This window comes from Pristiophorus japonicus, chromosome 10 (genome assembly GCF_044704955.1).
Source record: "Pristiophorus japonicus isolate sPriJap1 chromosome 10, sPriJap1.hap1, whole genome shotgun sequence".
NCBI lineage: Eukaryota > Metazoa > Chordata > Chondrichthyes > Pristiophoridae > Pristiophorus > Pristiophorus japonicus.
The window spans coordinates 65,954,749-65,968,308 of NC_091986.1; the positions used below are offsets into that span (position 1 = coordinate 65,954,749).

Consider the following 13,560-nt stretch of genomic DNA (forward strand, 5'->3'; position numbering starts at 1 on the left):
GACAACAGGGATGTTAACGGTTTGTGGTCCGTTTCTAACTCGAAGCTTCTGCCGGTGCATCTTTTTCACCCCGTACACACATGCGAGTGCTTCCTTTTCAACCATCCCATATCCCCGTTCTGCCTGGGAGAGCGACCTGGAGGCATAAGCCACAGGTTGGAGTTGGCCCTCATCATTACTCTGCTGCAACACGCACCCAACCCCACAGGATGATGCATTACACGTTAAAACCAGTTTCTTACACGGGTTGTACAAGGTCAACAGCTTGTTAGAGCAAAGCAGATTCCGCGCCCGATTGAAAGCCCGTTCTTGACAGTCCCCCCAAAGCCATTCACAACCCTTACGCAGGAGCACGTGCAGTGGCTCCAACAATGTGCTTAAGTTCGGCAGAAAGTTCCCCAAGTAGTTCAATAGTCCCAGAAATGACCACAGCTCCGATGTGTTGCCGGGTCTGGGCGCACGACGGATCACCACCGTTTTGGATTCGGTAGGCCGGATCCCTTCTGCGGCAACCCTCCTGCCCAAAAACTCGACCTCTGGAGCCAAAAACACGCACTTGGATTTCTTTAGTCGCAAGCCTACCCGGTCCAGTCGGCGTGGAGGTGTTCCTCGGTTTCTCGACCCTTGATAAGGATGTCATCTTGGAATACGATTGTTCCAGGGATGGATTTAAGCAAGCTTTCCATGTTCCTCTGGAAGATAGCGGCCACTGACCGGATGCCAAACGGACACCTGTTGTAAACAAACAGCCCCTTGTGCGTAGTGATGGTGGTCAGAAGCTTGGATTCTTCAGCCAGTTCCTGAGTCATGTAGGCTGAAGTGAGGTCCAACTTGGTGAACAGCTTGCCATCTGCCAGCGTGGAAAAAAGATCCTCCGCTCTCGGGTATTGGTCCTGTAGTGACACTCGGTTGATGGTGGCCTTGTAGTCGCCACAAATCCTGACCAAGCCATCAGCTTTAAGGACAGGAACAATGGGACTTGCCCAGGCACTGAATTCAACAGGCGCAGTTATGCCCTCTCTTAGCAGCCTGTCCAACTCACTCTTAATTCTCTCAAGCATCACATACAGCACGGCTCTGACTTTGTGGTGCACTGGTCTGGCGTCCGGAGTGATGAGCACTACTTTGGTGCCCTTAAAGGTCCCGACACCTGGTTGAAAAAGTGTCTCGAATTTCTGTAGGACCTGTGAGCATGAACTTCGCTCCACAGATGAAATGGTGTGCACATCCCCCCATTTCCAGTTCATCTCGGCTAGCCAGCTCCTCCCCAAGAGCGCGGGGCCATTCCCCGGGACAATCTGGCAGCCGGTTCTCTGATCCATTGTGTGTGACCACCAAGTTTGCACTGCCTAGTACTGGGATGATCTCTCCGGTGTACGTCTGTAGCTGCGTGTCAATGCATTCCAGTTTGGGCCTGTTAGCTTTGAGTGGCCATAGTTTTTCAAATTGTTGGGCACTCATAAGTGACTGGCTGGCTCCTGTGTCCAGCTCCATGCGTACCGGGATGCCATTTAGTAGAACTTTCATCATCATAGGTGGCGTTTTGGTGTACGAGCTGTGGACGTCTGCCACATGAACCCGCTGGACTTCAGCGTCCATGGCTTTGCCCCAAGCACCACCTTGCCTTGCCGACCCCTCGTCTGGTTCCTCTGCCTCGTAAACTAGCCTCGCTACGGGCTTTCTGCACATTCTAGCCAGATGTCCACTGAAGTTACAGTTTCTACAGATTGTAAAGAAAAGGTTCAGCATGGACACTGAGGAACCTGAGGAAGATCATGAGTTGTCACCCATATCACTGCCAGTGAACGAGCAACAAGGACATTCACCAGCATGCACAGTCCCTGCGGCCAGCCCGGACAGGCCGGAATCACCTCAGGCGACAGAGACGCATGCAAAGGCCCAATCACCAGAGCCCCAACTGCGGCGCTCCACAAGAGAGCGTCGACCGCCTGAAAGACTCAATCTTTGACCCAAAGACGTTGGGGGGAGGTGATGTCATGTTTGTAACCTTCACATAACTGTAACCTTTATGTAACAACACTGTACACTGTATACACCTGAGTAATGTATACCTTGACCACAGGGGGTGAACTTGTGGGAGACACTCCTCACCTGGTCATCCAGGTATGTAAAGGGAGGTCCCACGCAGGGTCAGCACTGCTTGGTCCTGGGAATAAAGGTTCAGGTCACGTAGTGACCTTGTCTGCAATACATGCCTCATGTGATTCTATAGTAAGGTATAAGGACACTACATTTTTTAAACCTACAGGTTTTCGCAGCATGTCTGCCACAGCATGAGCTGAGATTGTTGTGAACAAAGGAACTGTTAACAGGCATTCCTCTCTGATTGTCTCTTTGATTATTCCTGAGCACTCTGTTGCTGAGTGTCAATGGTCCCATCCCGGGATGCATTGTCCCTTGTGATGGTATGAATTGCCAATCCCCCTGCCATTGTCTCTGTTGCTGGCCCATCCTAGAGCCTGTTGCTGCCTGGGCGGTGTCGAATTGCTCTTGCCTGTCTGCGGGGTTCTGTGTCTCGTTTACAATGTTAACTCTCTGGTCCACATTGGAACCAGGGCTGCGCGCGTAAATTATCTTAGTCTCCTCTTCCCCTGCCATGAAGGTCTGAGCTATCAGCGTTGCCCTTTCCAAAGTCAAGTCCTTGGTCTCAATAAGCTTCCTGGAAATCCTGGCATGACCAATGAAGAAATCCCTTAACATCTCCCCCCTGCAGGTGTCTGTGAACTTACAGAGGCTGGCCAAACGCCGAAATTCCGCAACAAAGTCCGATATGCTTTGTCCCTCCCGACGCCGGTGTGTATAGAACCGGTGCCGGGCCATGTGTATACTGCTCGCCGGTTTGAGGTGCTCACCGATCAAAGTGCTGAGCTCTTCAAAGGACTTGTCCGCCGGCTTCTCAGGTGTGAGCAGGTCTTTCATCAGCGCGTTCGTCTTGGATCCACAGCTGGTCAGTAGATGCGCTCTCCATTTGTCAGCCGCTTCCTCTCCCAGCCAGTCCTTCGTGACAAAGCTCTGCTGGAGCCTCTCAACAAAATCGTCCCAGTCCTCACCAACACTGTACCATTCCTCTGTGCTACCGGTGGCCATCCTCGAGGGTCGTTGATTCCCGTTTCTCATCGCCAAATGTAGTGTCCTTACACCTTACTATAGAATCACACGAGGCATGTATTGCAGACAAGGTCACTATGTGACCTGAACCTTTATTCCCAGGACCAAGCAGTGCTGATCCTGCGTAGGACCTCCCTTTATATACCTGGATGACCAGGTGAGGAGCGTCTCCCACAAGTTCACCCCCTGTGGTCAAGGTTTGCATTACTCAGGTGTATACAGTGTACAGTGTTGTTATATAAAGGTTACAGTTATGTGAAGATTACAAACATGACAATGTCCCCACTACAGGCGCTTTTGTACACCGGCCACAGTCGGTCTGCGAAAGTCTGTGGGGTTTCTCCTGTGAGCTGCACCGTTTTCTCTACTCTAGAGAAGGGACTTCCGTCATTGCAGCCCACAGCTTCTAAAATGTCCTTTTGGACGGCAGCAAGTGTTTTCTGTCCTCTTTTGCTCTCAGTAGAGAGGGACTGGTACAGTTTGCTGTCTAGAAATAGGAGAAGCACCTTTGCCATTTCGGCATCGTCGCACCCATTAATATCCCCTGCCTGTTCCACTTCCATAAAGTGATCCGAAGGGTCTCCCTTTGGAGTTAGCTTTCCCAGGTGGCTTATCATAGCCCTAAGCTGGTGGGGAGTGTGAGGGACCACAAACTGACTTTCCAGGGGCCATGGACCCCCGTTAAGGGTGGGCGGGCCAAACTTCTGTTGCCGGACCGGGCACATTGGCCCTGGTTCTGGCTCTCCCTGTTCTGGCTCGCCTCCCTCTCCTCCCTGCGGCCAAGCCGAACTGAAACTCGGTGCTACAGGTGGTGGTGGTTCACTATCTCTGTCCGCCCCGCAACTGATTTACCCCTCCTGCTGCTGAACCGGTATAGTCACCGGTGCCACAGGTAGTGGCCAGGTAGTTTCTTCCTTCTCTTGCAGGTTTTCCTGGGGTGTACCCGGGCTTATTAGGCATACCATGCCTTTTGCCTCGGACAGAGCAAGGTTTAAACTTTTAATTTGTTGCTCGTAGGGACTCCCGATTCAAACCCATTAGTGCTAGCTACTTTATACGCTGCTTGCACATCTTTGAATCTTTCATGGAGCTCTTTTACTTGTAGGGTGAGGCGAGTGCTTTCTTCCCTCAGTGACTTTTCATTACTTTTGGCCTCAGTAACCTGACATTGAAAATAGTGCTGACTGTTTTTAAACCTTTCCATTATTTGGGTCCTTTCCTGTTTTAGCTTACGGAGTTCTCCTGATAATCTTTCTTCTGACATAACCCTTTTCTGGTAGCTCTCTGCACATTCCCATAACTCTGCCTGCAATGTTTCATTCATTCTGTCTAGCAGTTGGACCTGTCGCTGTAGACAGACCAACCAAATTGCTTTCTCTATTGCTTCTTTGTGATCTTTACTTGCTGTCCACTGGGCTGCAGCGTCAGCGCAATAGACTAAGCACCCATTCTTTAGTTACACTGATCTTCTTATATACATTGGAGGAAATGCTCTCTTCCATTTTGGTTCTTTGCCCCAAACCAGCACTCTCTACATCACACCCCGTGTACCAGAGTCATACCACGGTCGCCATTTTGTAAGGGGCGGGGGGGGGGGGGTATTTGTTGTGGTCTCTATGAGGGGGTCAGGTTCCCTTCTGACCAACTTGAGCGGTTTCGAATCGCTCCCCCTCCCTTGGGTTCTGTACTCTGGATTTATTTGGGAGGTGTGACAAAAGTGCAGAGGACACTGGTTTGATGCAAAGAACTTCGGTTTTATTAAAGTCAAGGTAATACAGGCTTATTTACTCTAGAAAGAAAATACACGGCCAAACTTACAATCACTCTAACAAATAACAAGACAAGGAAAGGTACAAGGTCAAACTTATAATCACTCTAATAAAGTACAATACACTACACATTCAAAGGGGGTTGCAGTAAAATTATACCTGCCACCTCCCAATACCTAATTCTAGCCAGGTTAGACTCCAGGGCAGGGACTTATGCTTACCAATCCTTTTGATAGTTAATGGTAGATGGTGATGTTCTTCCTTCCTTCAGGACTTCAAGACTTCGAGGCTGGAGAAGTTAGTTTTACAACTGTCATGTTGGTTTCTCTCCTTGTCTTGATGAGGTAGTAGCGACCACCTCTCTCCCCCACACTAACCTCTGTTGAAAAACAGGGGCAGTTATACGATTTCAGTGTTCTAATCTTGCCACCCAATCTGTTCACAATCCATTGTATAATTTTGGCGGGCATGGTTCTTCTTCGTAATATTTTGTTGGGCTCGTTAAAGTTGATATGTCTTGGTGGGTTGATCTTCGAAAAACTGTTTCCTGATGGAAAAATTAGTTTGGTAATTGCAATGTCCTTTTGTGCTTCGTCTTTCGCATAGAGGCTGGATTGGGCCTCTTTGTGATGTATATGCTGAAAATGGTTTGTCCAGACCCATGTTGATGGGGAGCTATCTCTGGGCGATACTGTGATGGTAATGTTGCTTGTGGAGGAAGATGTCCAAATACTCATTCTTCCAGACAGGTTACCTCAGTCTTCACACCCAGACAGTTCCAATAATCAAGTTGTTCCCTCGATCCGCCCACAGGCTTGAATTTGTCTTGTAAAAGTTCATAACTCTATTAAAGTTCGTAGTGTCCTCCCTAAGCACTTTAGAGTTCCAAACTTTTCAGTAGATAGTCCCAAATTAAATTTCCTTTCGAATGAGCCCAAACATAGGGGGGGTTCTGGTGAATTTTTCTCACTGCACCCCGGTGTCCTGGCCAATATTTATCCCTCAACCAACATCACTAAAACAGATTATCTTGTCATTATCACATTGCTGTTTGTGAGATCCTGCTGTATGCCATTTGGCTGCTGAGTTTTCTACATTTTTTTTTTACTCATTCCTGGGATATGGGTGTTGCTGGTAAGGCCAGCATTTATTGCCCATCCCTAATTTCCCTTGAGAAGGTGATGGTGAGCCGCCTTCTTGAACTGCTGCAGTCTGTGTGATGAAGTTACTCCCAAAGTGTTGTTCGGGAGTGAGTTCCAGGATTTTGACTCAGCGATGGGTGTTCCCATGTGCCTTATTCCCTTGTCCTTCTAGTTGGTATAGGTCGTGGGTTTGGGAGGTGCTGTCGAAGAAGCCTTGATGAGTTGCTGCAGTGCATCTTGTAGATGGTACACACTGAAGCCATGGTGCGCCGGTGGTGGAGGGAGTGAATGTTTAAGGTGGTGGATGGTGTGTCAATCAAGCGGGCCGTTTTGTCCTGGATGCTGTCGAGCTTCTTAAGTGTTGCTGGAGCTGCACTCATCCAAGCAAGTGGAAAGTATTCCATCACACTCCTGGCTTGTGCTTTGTAGATGGTGAAACGACTTCAGGAGTCAGTTGATGAGACAAATGCCGCAGAATACCCAGCCTCTGACCTGCTCTTGTAGCCACAGTATTTATGTGGCTTGTCCAGTTAAGTTTCTGGTGACCCCCAGGATGTTGATGGTTGGGGATTCGGCGGTGGCATTGAATGTGAAGGAGCGCTGGTTAGACTTTCTTGTTGGAGATAGTCATTGCCTGGCACTAGTGTGCACGAATATTACTTGCCACTTATCAGCCCAGCCTGAATGTTGACCAGGTCTTGCTGCATGCGGGCATGGACTGCTTCATTATCTGAGGAGTTGCGAATGGAACTGAACACTGTGGAATCATCAGCGAACATCCCCACTTCTGACCTTATGATGGAGGGAACAATGACTGCACTTCAAAAGTACTTCAATGCTTGTAACGGTTGTAATTGTTTGCAGTGCGTTGGGATGGCCTGAGGTTGTGAAAGGCGCGATATAAATGCAAGTCTTTTTACTTTTTAAGCAGAGGTCCACGAGCTGCATCTACTCACCTTCTCTGTCAGAAAATGGTACAGAGGAGGAGAGCAGTTAAAAAAATAATTGAAGTGGGGAAAAATATACTAAGTGGTAAAGTACCAAAGTAGAAGAATGTGTCAAGAGGAAGTGTAAGATTAGACAAATGTTCTGGAGTTTTACTGGATTTCCTGTGTGGGATGGGGGAGAAGAAACACAGCAGCACTTCCTTTAGCAGATTAGGTAGGGTAGCATGCATACCGAAGCAAATGGTGCATTAAATAAACAGGCTTGCTTCATGAGTTGGATGCCCTTTCCTGGTTTCATGCTTTCTTAGAGTCATACTTCGTAACTTTGTTTGTTTACAGGTTATGCTAGTTTAGTAGTTATGATACTAGACTAGAAACTCAGATATTGTGAGTTCATGTCCCACCATGGCAAGTTGTACATTTTGAATTCAATGCATGTGATAATTTGTGGGCTGACATATGAAAAATGACCATGAAAGCTGCCGCATTGTTGTGAAAACCCAACTGGTTCAGTTCCCTTCGGGGAAGGAGCGTGTTCTGGGCTACATGTCACTCCAATCCCACACCACACAGTTGATTCTAAATGCCCTCAGAGTACCTATGGATGGGCAATGAATACTGGCTCAATAGTATTTATTCCACATTCCAAGAATTAAAAAAAAAACGTTATTAACTCAAAATTGTTTAATAACCAGTGATTATTGCTGTTGTGGAAAACATAGCAGATGGAGGGCACTCAATATATTTTAATAAACGGTGTTTTATACTTAATCTTTATTATATTACATCATTTTCATTTGGTAGACCACAAGTATAACACAGTTCCTTACATTGTATTTTTTGGCAACAACAGAATACTTTCTACATTCACCTGAAAAAGATGGGAGTGCGCGTGTAAAATATGAGAAGATTCTATCATAGAGGGAGAAAAGGCACATTGATCTACTTTTGGCCTGAATTTTCCTGACGTGGTGTTTCTAGTAAGTATCAGTGGCACAAATACAGCTATTGCACATTATACCCTAGATATTAGTGAACTAATGCTTAATGCATGCGTATGGCATTTCTCTGTCTGCTATGATAATGGAGAGTTTGACCCATTTACTTCCAGTTGCTTGTTACAGCTTCACTGTCCATACCAGAGTCAATTTCAGTGTCTGCATTTCCCACTGTTAGACCAGACTGAGAACAGGCGCTGTAATTATCAGTAGAGGCCATTCCATGTCACCACTAGCTGGTATTTATAACACCTCCATTTTGGTTTTGTCTGTTCAGTCCAAAAGCCATGAGGTAACAACGCTGGAAAATAGAATTTATTTTCACTTTTGCAAACAGTGACAAAATGAAGCTCTCTCTGATCTAGTACAGTATTGGTTACATTAAGTAAGGTGTTTTCTCTTATGTAGTTCCAACAGTACATCCCAGCAATTTTAGAAGAATATCCGGGATGAATATTTCCATTTACTTCACATTCTATACCCACATGGCCTCTCAGAAACACTGATAAATCGTTACCAGTATTAATGCTGTCTGCCTTTTCTAGATGGGACTTGAGACAGGGAAACACATTCCTGAGAAGGACAGGCTAACTACCATTTGTTCACATTTTTCTTTCCATTTAATGAGACAGACAAGCTCAAATGCAAACCCTAGTAGACTGTATGAGTACAATTATGTTGATTTTCCTCATAGTAAAAGTTTCCAGATCACATTAAGTCCCAGTAATTGCACTTTCAGCACACTTTGATAACTGTCTTCACTTATTCAGTCTTTTTGCACTTCTTCCTTGTCCCTTCATTAAGATCTTCCTTTGTCTTGGCTGTGTACGGAGACTGATTGCAAGGGGGGGAGCTCTGCATATTGTCACGAGAGCAGACACGATCATGATCATCGTATGTACCCCAGGCGGTCCCAAAGACAATGGGGCAAATGAAGGCTTCAATTGGAGCGAAAGGTGACCCTTGGGAGTGTGTTGCTGTCATGAACACCTACAATGGCAGAATGCAAAATATCAACAGCTAGTGAAATCCATTTACTTTTCGCATTGCTTATTTTGTTGACCTTATTTTCCAATCACTTGTAATTATACATAAGGTAGGAAAAGAAATAGACCATTTAGCCCCTCAAGTATGTTTCACCATTCAATTAGATCATGGTTGGTCCATTTACCTGCCTTTGATCCATATTCCGTAGCTAAGAAGAATCTATCGATTGACCCAGCATCCACAGTCTTTTGTGGAGAATCCAGATAGCCACAGTCCTTTGTGTAAAAAAGTGCTCTTGATTTCACTCGTAAATGACTTAGCTCTAATTTTAAGATTTGTCCCCTTATCTTGGATTCCCACACCAGATTTGTTGTTCTTGTATTTGAAGTGGATGACCTCACACTTCTCTCCATTGAACTCCATCTGCTATAGTTTTGCCCATTCACTCAGTCTATCTATATCCATTTCTAACTTGCTGCTCCCATCCACACACCTTACCGTGCCCTTTTATCTTAGTTTCATCTGCAAACTTGGATGTACAACTTTATATTTTTTCATCCAAGTCATTAATATATACGGGGGCCGACTTTGGTGGCCACCCATTTATCAGTGGCCACCAGGCGGGAGGTCCGATTTTGGCGCCCACTGCCGCTGGGGCCCGTCAGGAGCCGCTGTGTGGGCGGCAGCGGGAGTGGCAGTTGGCGTCAGTCGGCGGGACTCGGAGGCAAATGTCATTAGGGTGCGTCAGGTGGAGGCGTCTCCACTCGGGTATTTTCGGAAGGCCTCCACTGCGCATGCACGGAATTTTGGCCTTTTTTTTTGTAGTTTTGGTGAAGGGACCTGTCATCATCATAGGCGGTCCCTCGAACGAGGATGACTTGCTTCCACATGAGTTCACAGATATTTCAATGAAGGACCCGATGTTCCAGTCCTGAACTCCAATTGAGGGGATGGAAGATGCCTGTGCATGGATTTTTTTAACGTGTGGTGACCATTGCACATCAATCACCACATGGGCTTGACAGAGCTCGGCTTTTATCCAGTGGCAAGGGTTGAACCAGGACGGCTGGAGACCTGCTCTGCTACACGAACCTAGTGCACACACATATCGCAATGTGGGCTGGCCCGTGCTGCCCCTGGGCCCTCGTCTCTTCTGGGCCCCATACATTCATTCGCCGCATCTCCGCCCACGATGTTCCAGGGCCCGGCGCTCCAGCTCTATAGCCCCAAGGGACCTGTAGTCCTTTTGTGGCCCTTGCACGCTAAGGAAGTTCTCATGGCCATAAAAGGAGAGCACTCAATTGCATCTTCGAGGAGAGAGGAGACAGAGAAGAGAGGAGAGAGAAGACAGAGAGGAGAAAGAGGAGACTGAGAGAGAGGAGACAGGAGAGGGAGAGAGAGAGGAGAGAGTTGGAGGTAGAGAGCAGAGGTGGCATTGGAGAGGGGCCAGTCCAAGTTGCAGAGGGGGCAGTGTGACAAATTTATACCCAGACTCTTGAGCAGCCATTCCTCTCATCATAGAGATGATTGGGCAGAAATCGTCAATGAAGATTGGCAAAACCAGGCCCAGAGCTCCGTGGTTCAATAAGCAGGAGTTGGAGGAGCTAGTGACAGAGGTGGAGCACAGGTACAGCGAACTCACCCGGGATGGTCGTGGCAAGCCTCCACCAGCCCAATACCGTCATCTTTGGATGTACATAGGTCAGATGGTCAGTGCAATGGGCAACATGGAACGAGATGGGGACCAATGCCGCAAACAGTGGAATGATTTGGTGGCGACAGCTAAAGTGAGCACAAATTTATTCGTCCCTCCTGTCCAAGCCCAAAAAGGTTGTGCGTGCGATGTGTCTGTGTGTGTGGGAGTGTGTGTGGGGGGCATGAACAAAGGGGGTAAAGGCTGCAACGTTTGTTTGTGTAGAGAAAACAAGCAGCTAAACAAGCAAGCCTGAGTGCGACCAGAGGGGGCTCCACACCCGAGGATACCGGATCCTTCCTGCACCCCCAGCCCATATCACCCATGTCCACCGCTCCCACCTCTGCCACCCAGGGCCAGGAAGAAGAGCCCCTTCACCTGGAGAAGCCAGAAGTGGCTGGCATCAGCTTCCTACCAAGTCAGCCAAGTGTCCCCAGAACCTCGGATCGGGCTCAGATTTCCTGAAGTTTCCAACAGACTCAACTCAAGAAAGCTCAAGCAAGCGCAGAGGCCGTGGCTCAAAGGGAAGCAAGGCCCCACCACCTAGCAGCAGCGAGCAACCACCTGCGGATGCAGCACGGCTTGCTCTAATGAACCAGATGGTGCAGCTATCAACCACCGGTGCGTGAAGGTAGGTCGCGAGCTGCTGCAGATCATGGCTGGAATAGTTGGCAGCATCGCTACATTCACCAAGCAGGATCAAAGGAGGGAGCGCCTTCTCACAGTGTTGGAGCGCACAACAGAAAGCGTTGAGGCCATAAGGCAGGAGATGGCTTCTGCACGCGTGCTGCAAGCTCCTGACCCCACACCCTCAAAGCAGACGGATGCGGAGGAGCAGGACATCCCGGCACCTTCGGTCCCGTGCCCTATGTTCTCACTGATAAACACACGTCTGCACACATCCCGGTGCCCTCCTACACAACCTCCTCAACCAGAGGCAGTGAGGGGCAAGGAAGGGCCAATTCGTCGTGTAGGCATGGGGAGGAAGAGGAAATCGGGCATAGCTGCAAGAGCGGCGGGGGGGGTGGGGGCGGGGGAGAGAGGTGGTGATGCCGAGTGGAGGGGTGGGTGTTGCTTCCTCGTGTAAATGTATGTATATGTCATAATATTATGTAACATTTGTCATTGTGCACTTGTAAATACACTCACATTGTTCACCCTCTGTTTGTGCGTGTGTCATTTTAATATCATGTGTGATGCGTTGCGCTAAACACACATCTGTCCCTCAGGTCATCTGCTTCATCAGGAATATCTTCCCATCCACATCTGACTGCAGTGTATAATGGGGGTACAGGGCTGTAGTAATAACCGCCCTCCTGTATGGCTCAGAGACAGGGATCACATACAATAGACACCTCAAGTCGCTGGAGAAATTTCACCAACGATGTCTCCGCAAGATCCTGAAAATCCACTGGGAGGACATATGGACCAACGTTAGCGTCCTCGACCGGGCCAACATCCCCAACATTGAAGCACTGACCACATTCGATCAGCTCCGCTGGGCAGGCCACATTGTTCGCATGCCTGACACGAGACTCCCAAAGCAAGCGCTCTACTCTGAACTCCTTCACGGCAAACGAGCCAAAGGTGGGCAGAGGAAACGTTTAAAGGACACCCTCAATACCTCCTTGATAAAGTGCAACATCCCCACCGACACCTGGGTGTCCCTGGCCAAAGACCGCCCTAAGTGGAGGAGGTGCATCCGGGAGGGCGCTGAGCACCTCGAGTCTCATCGCCGAGAGCATGCAGAAAGCAAGCGCAGGCAGTGGAAAGAGCGTGCGGCAAACCAGTCCCACCCACCCTTTCCCTCAACGACTGCCTGTCCCATCTGTGACAGAGACTGTAATTCTCGTATTGGACTGTTCAGTCACCTAAGAGTGGAAGCAAGTCTTCCTCGATTCCGAGGGACTGACTATGATGATGATGATGATGATGATAATGGGTCCTGTCATCAGACAAGACGACAATGAATGCAGGAAGGCTGCCACTCAATTACTCTAGTTTACCAAGTTACAGGGCAGACCTTAAGGCCAAACATGGAGGAGTGCCACCCCTGAGATGACATGGTCATCAGTTACATTGCAGTACATTGTGCAAGACAATTAATGAATCAGCTTGGATGTACAAAATGTGAGATGTGAGATTCACTCACTCATAATAATTTTCCCTTCGCCATTGGCCTTCCCAATGAAGGACTTTCAGCAAGGTGCAATAAAAAAAGCCTCCATTAGCTTAGTCACACTTCAGTCGGTTTTATGACATCCAATTTAAACATCATCATCAGCAAGAAAGTAATGCAACATTGACCTAACTTCTTTCCAGCAGTCCCACTGATATGGTGCAGAATCCAACTGGCTGCTGTGATGTGATGGCCACCAGCACTCCCACCCAGCCGATGTGCCAGAATTGCCTCCCATTGCACTCCACCGCTGCCTATCTCCCTCCCTCCCACCCGATCTGCAAGTGCTGGCCGACTGCCGCCCAGACCTGCTTTTCCAGAGCGGGCCTTCTGGTGGGCGGCAGGTCGACAGGAGGCCAGGAAAAATAACCAAAATGGACGTTTACAGATATCCGTCAGGGGCGAGCGGGACACTGTGATGTGGGCGGAACTGGGCGGAACCTCGACGGCAGATGGGCAATTCCATTTCCGGCGGAACCTTGGCGGCTGCGGGGGGACAGTGACAAAAGTCGGGTTCATGGTGTAAAACTAGTACGTTGTCTCTGGATGTTTTGTAACTTTTAGCTGACCCTGCGATTTTTTTAATTCTTTTGTCGAAATTTAATTGAACCTGTTTTATCTGGTGCTACAGGAAAGTGGAGTTGAGGCACTTCATTCACAGGATAGCAAGCTAGTGGGAGATGTTACTTGGTTATATAATATCACTAATATTGGTT

At 48.3% G+C, this 13,560-nt stretch overlaps 1 protein-coding gene across 1 annotated transcript in view; it reads right to left on the minus strand.

Annotated features, from left to right (window-relative positions):
- Positions 1-8,089: 8,089 nt before the first annotated feature.
- The window catches only part of LOC139274749 (trimeric intracellular cation channel type A-like), a 32,073-nt gene continuing 26,602 nt past the window's right edge, over positions 8,090-13,560 (minus strand). The window contains exon 6 of the mRNA XM_070891436.1: positions 8,090-8,975. Coding sequence (XP_070747537.1) covers positions 8,748-8,975 — 228 coding nt within the window. The 3' untranslated portion in view covers positions 8,090-8,747. The remainder of the gene's footprint in view (positions 8,976-13,560) is intronic.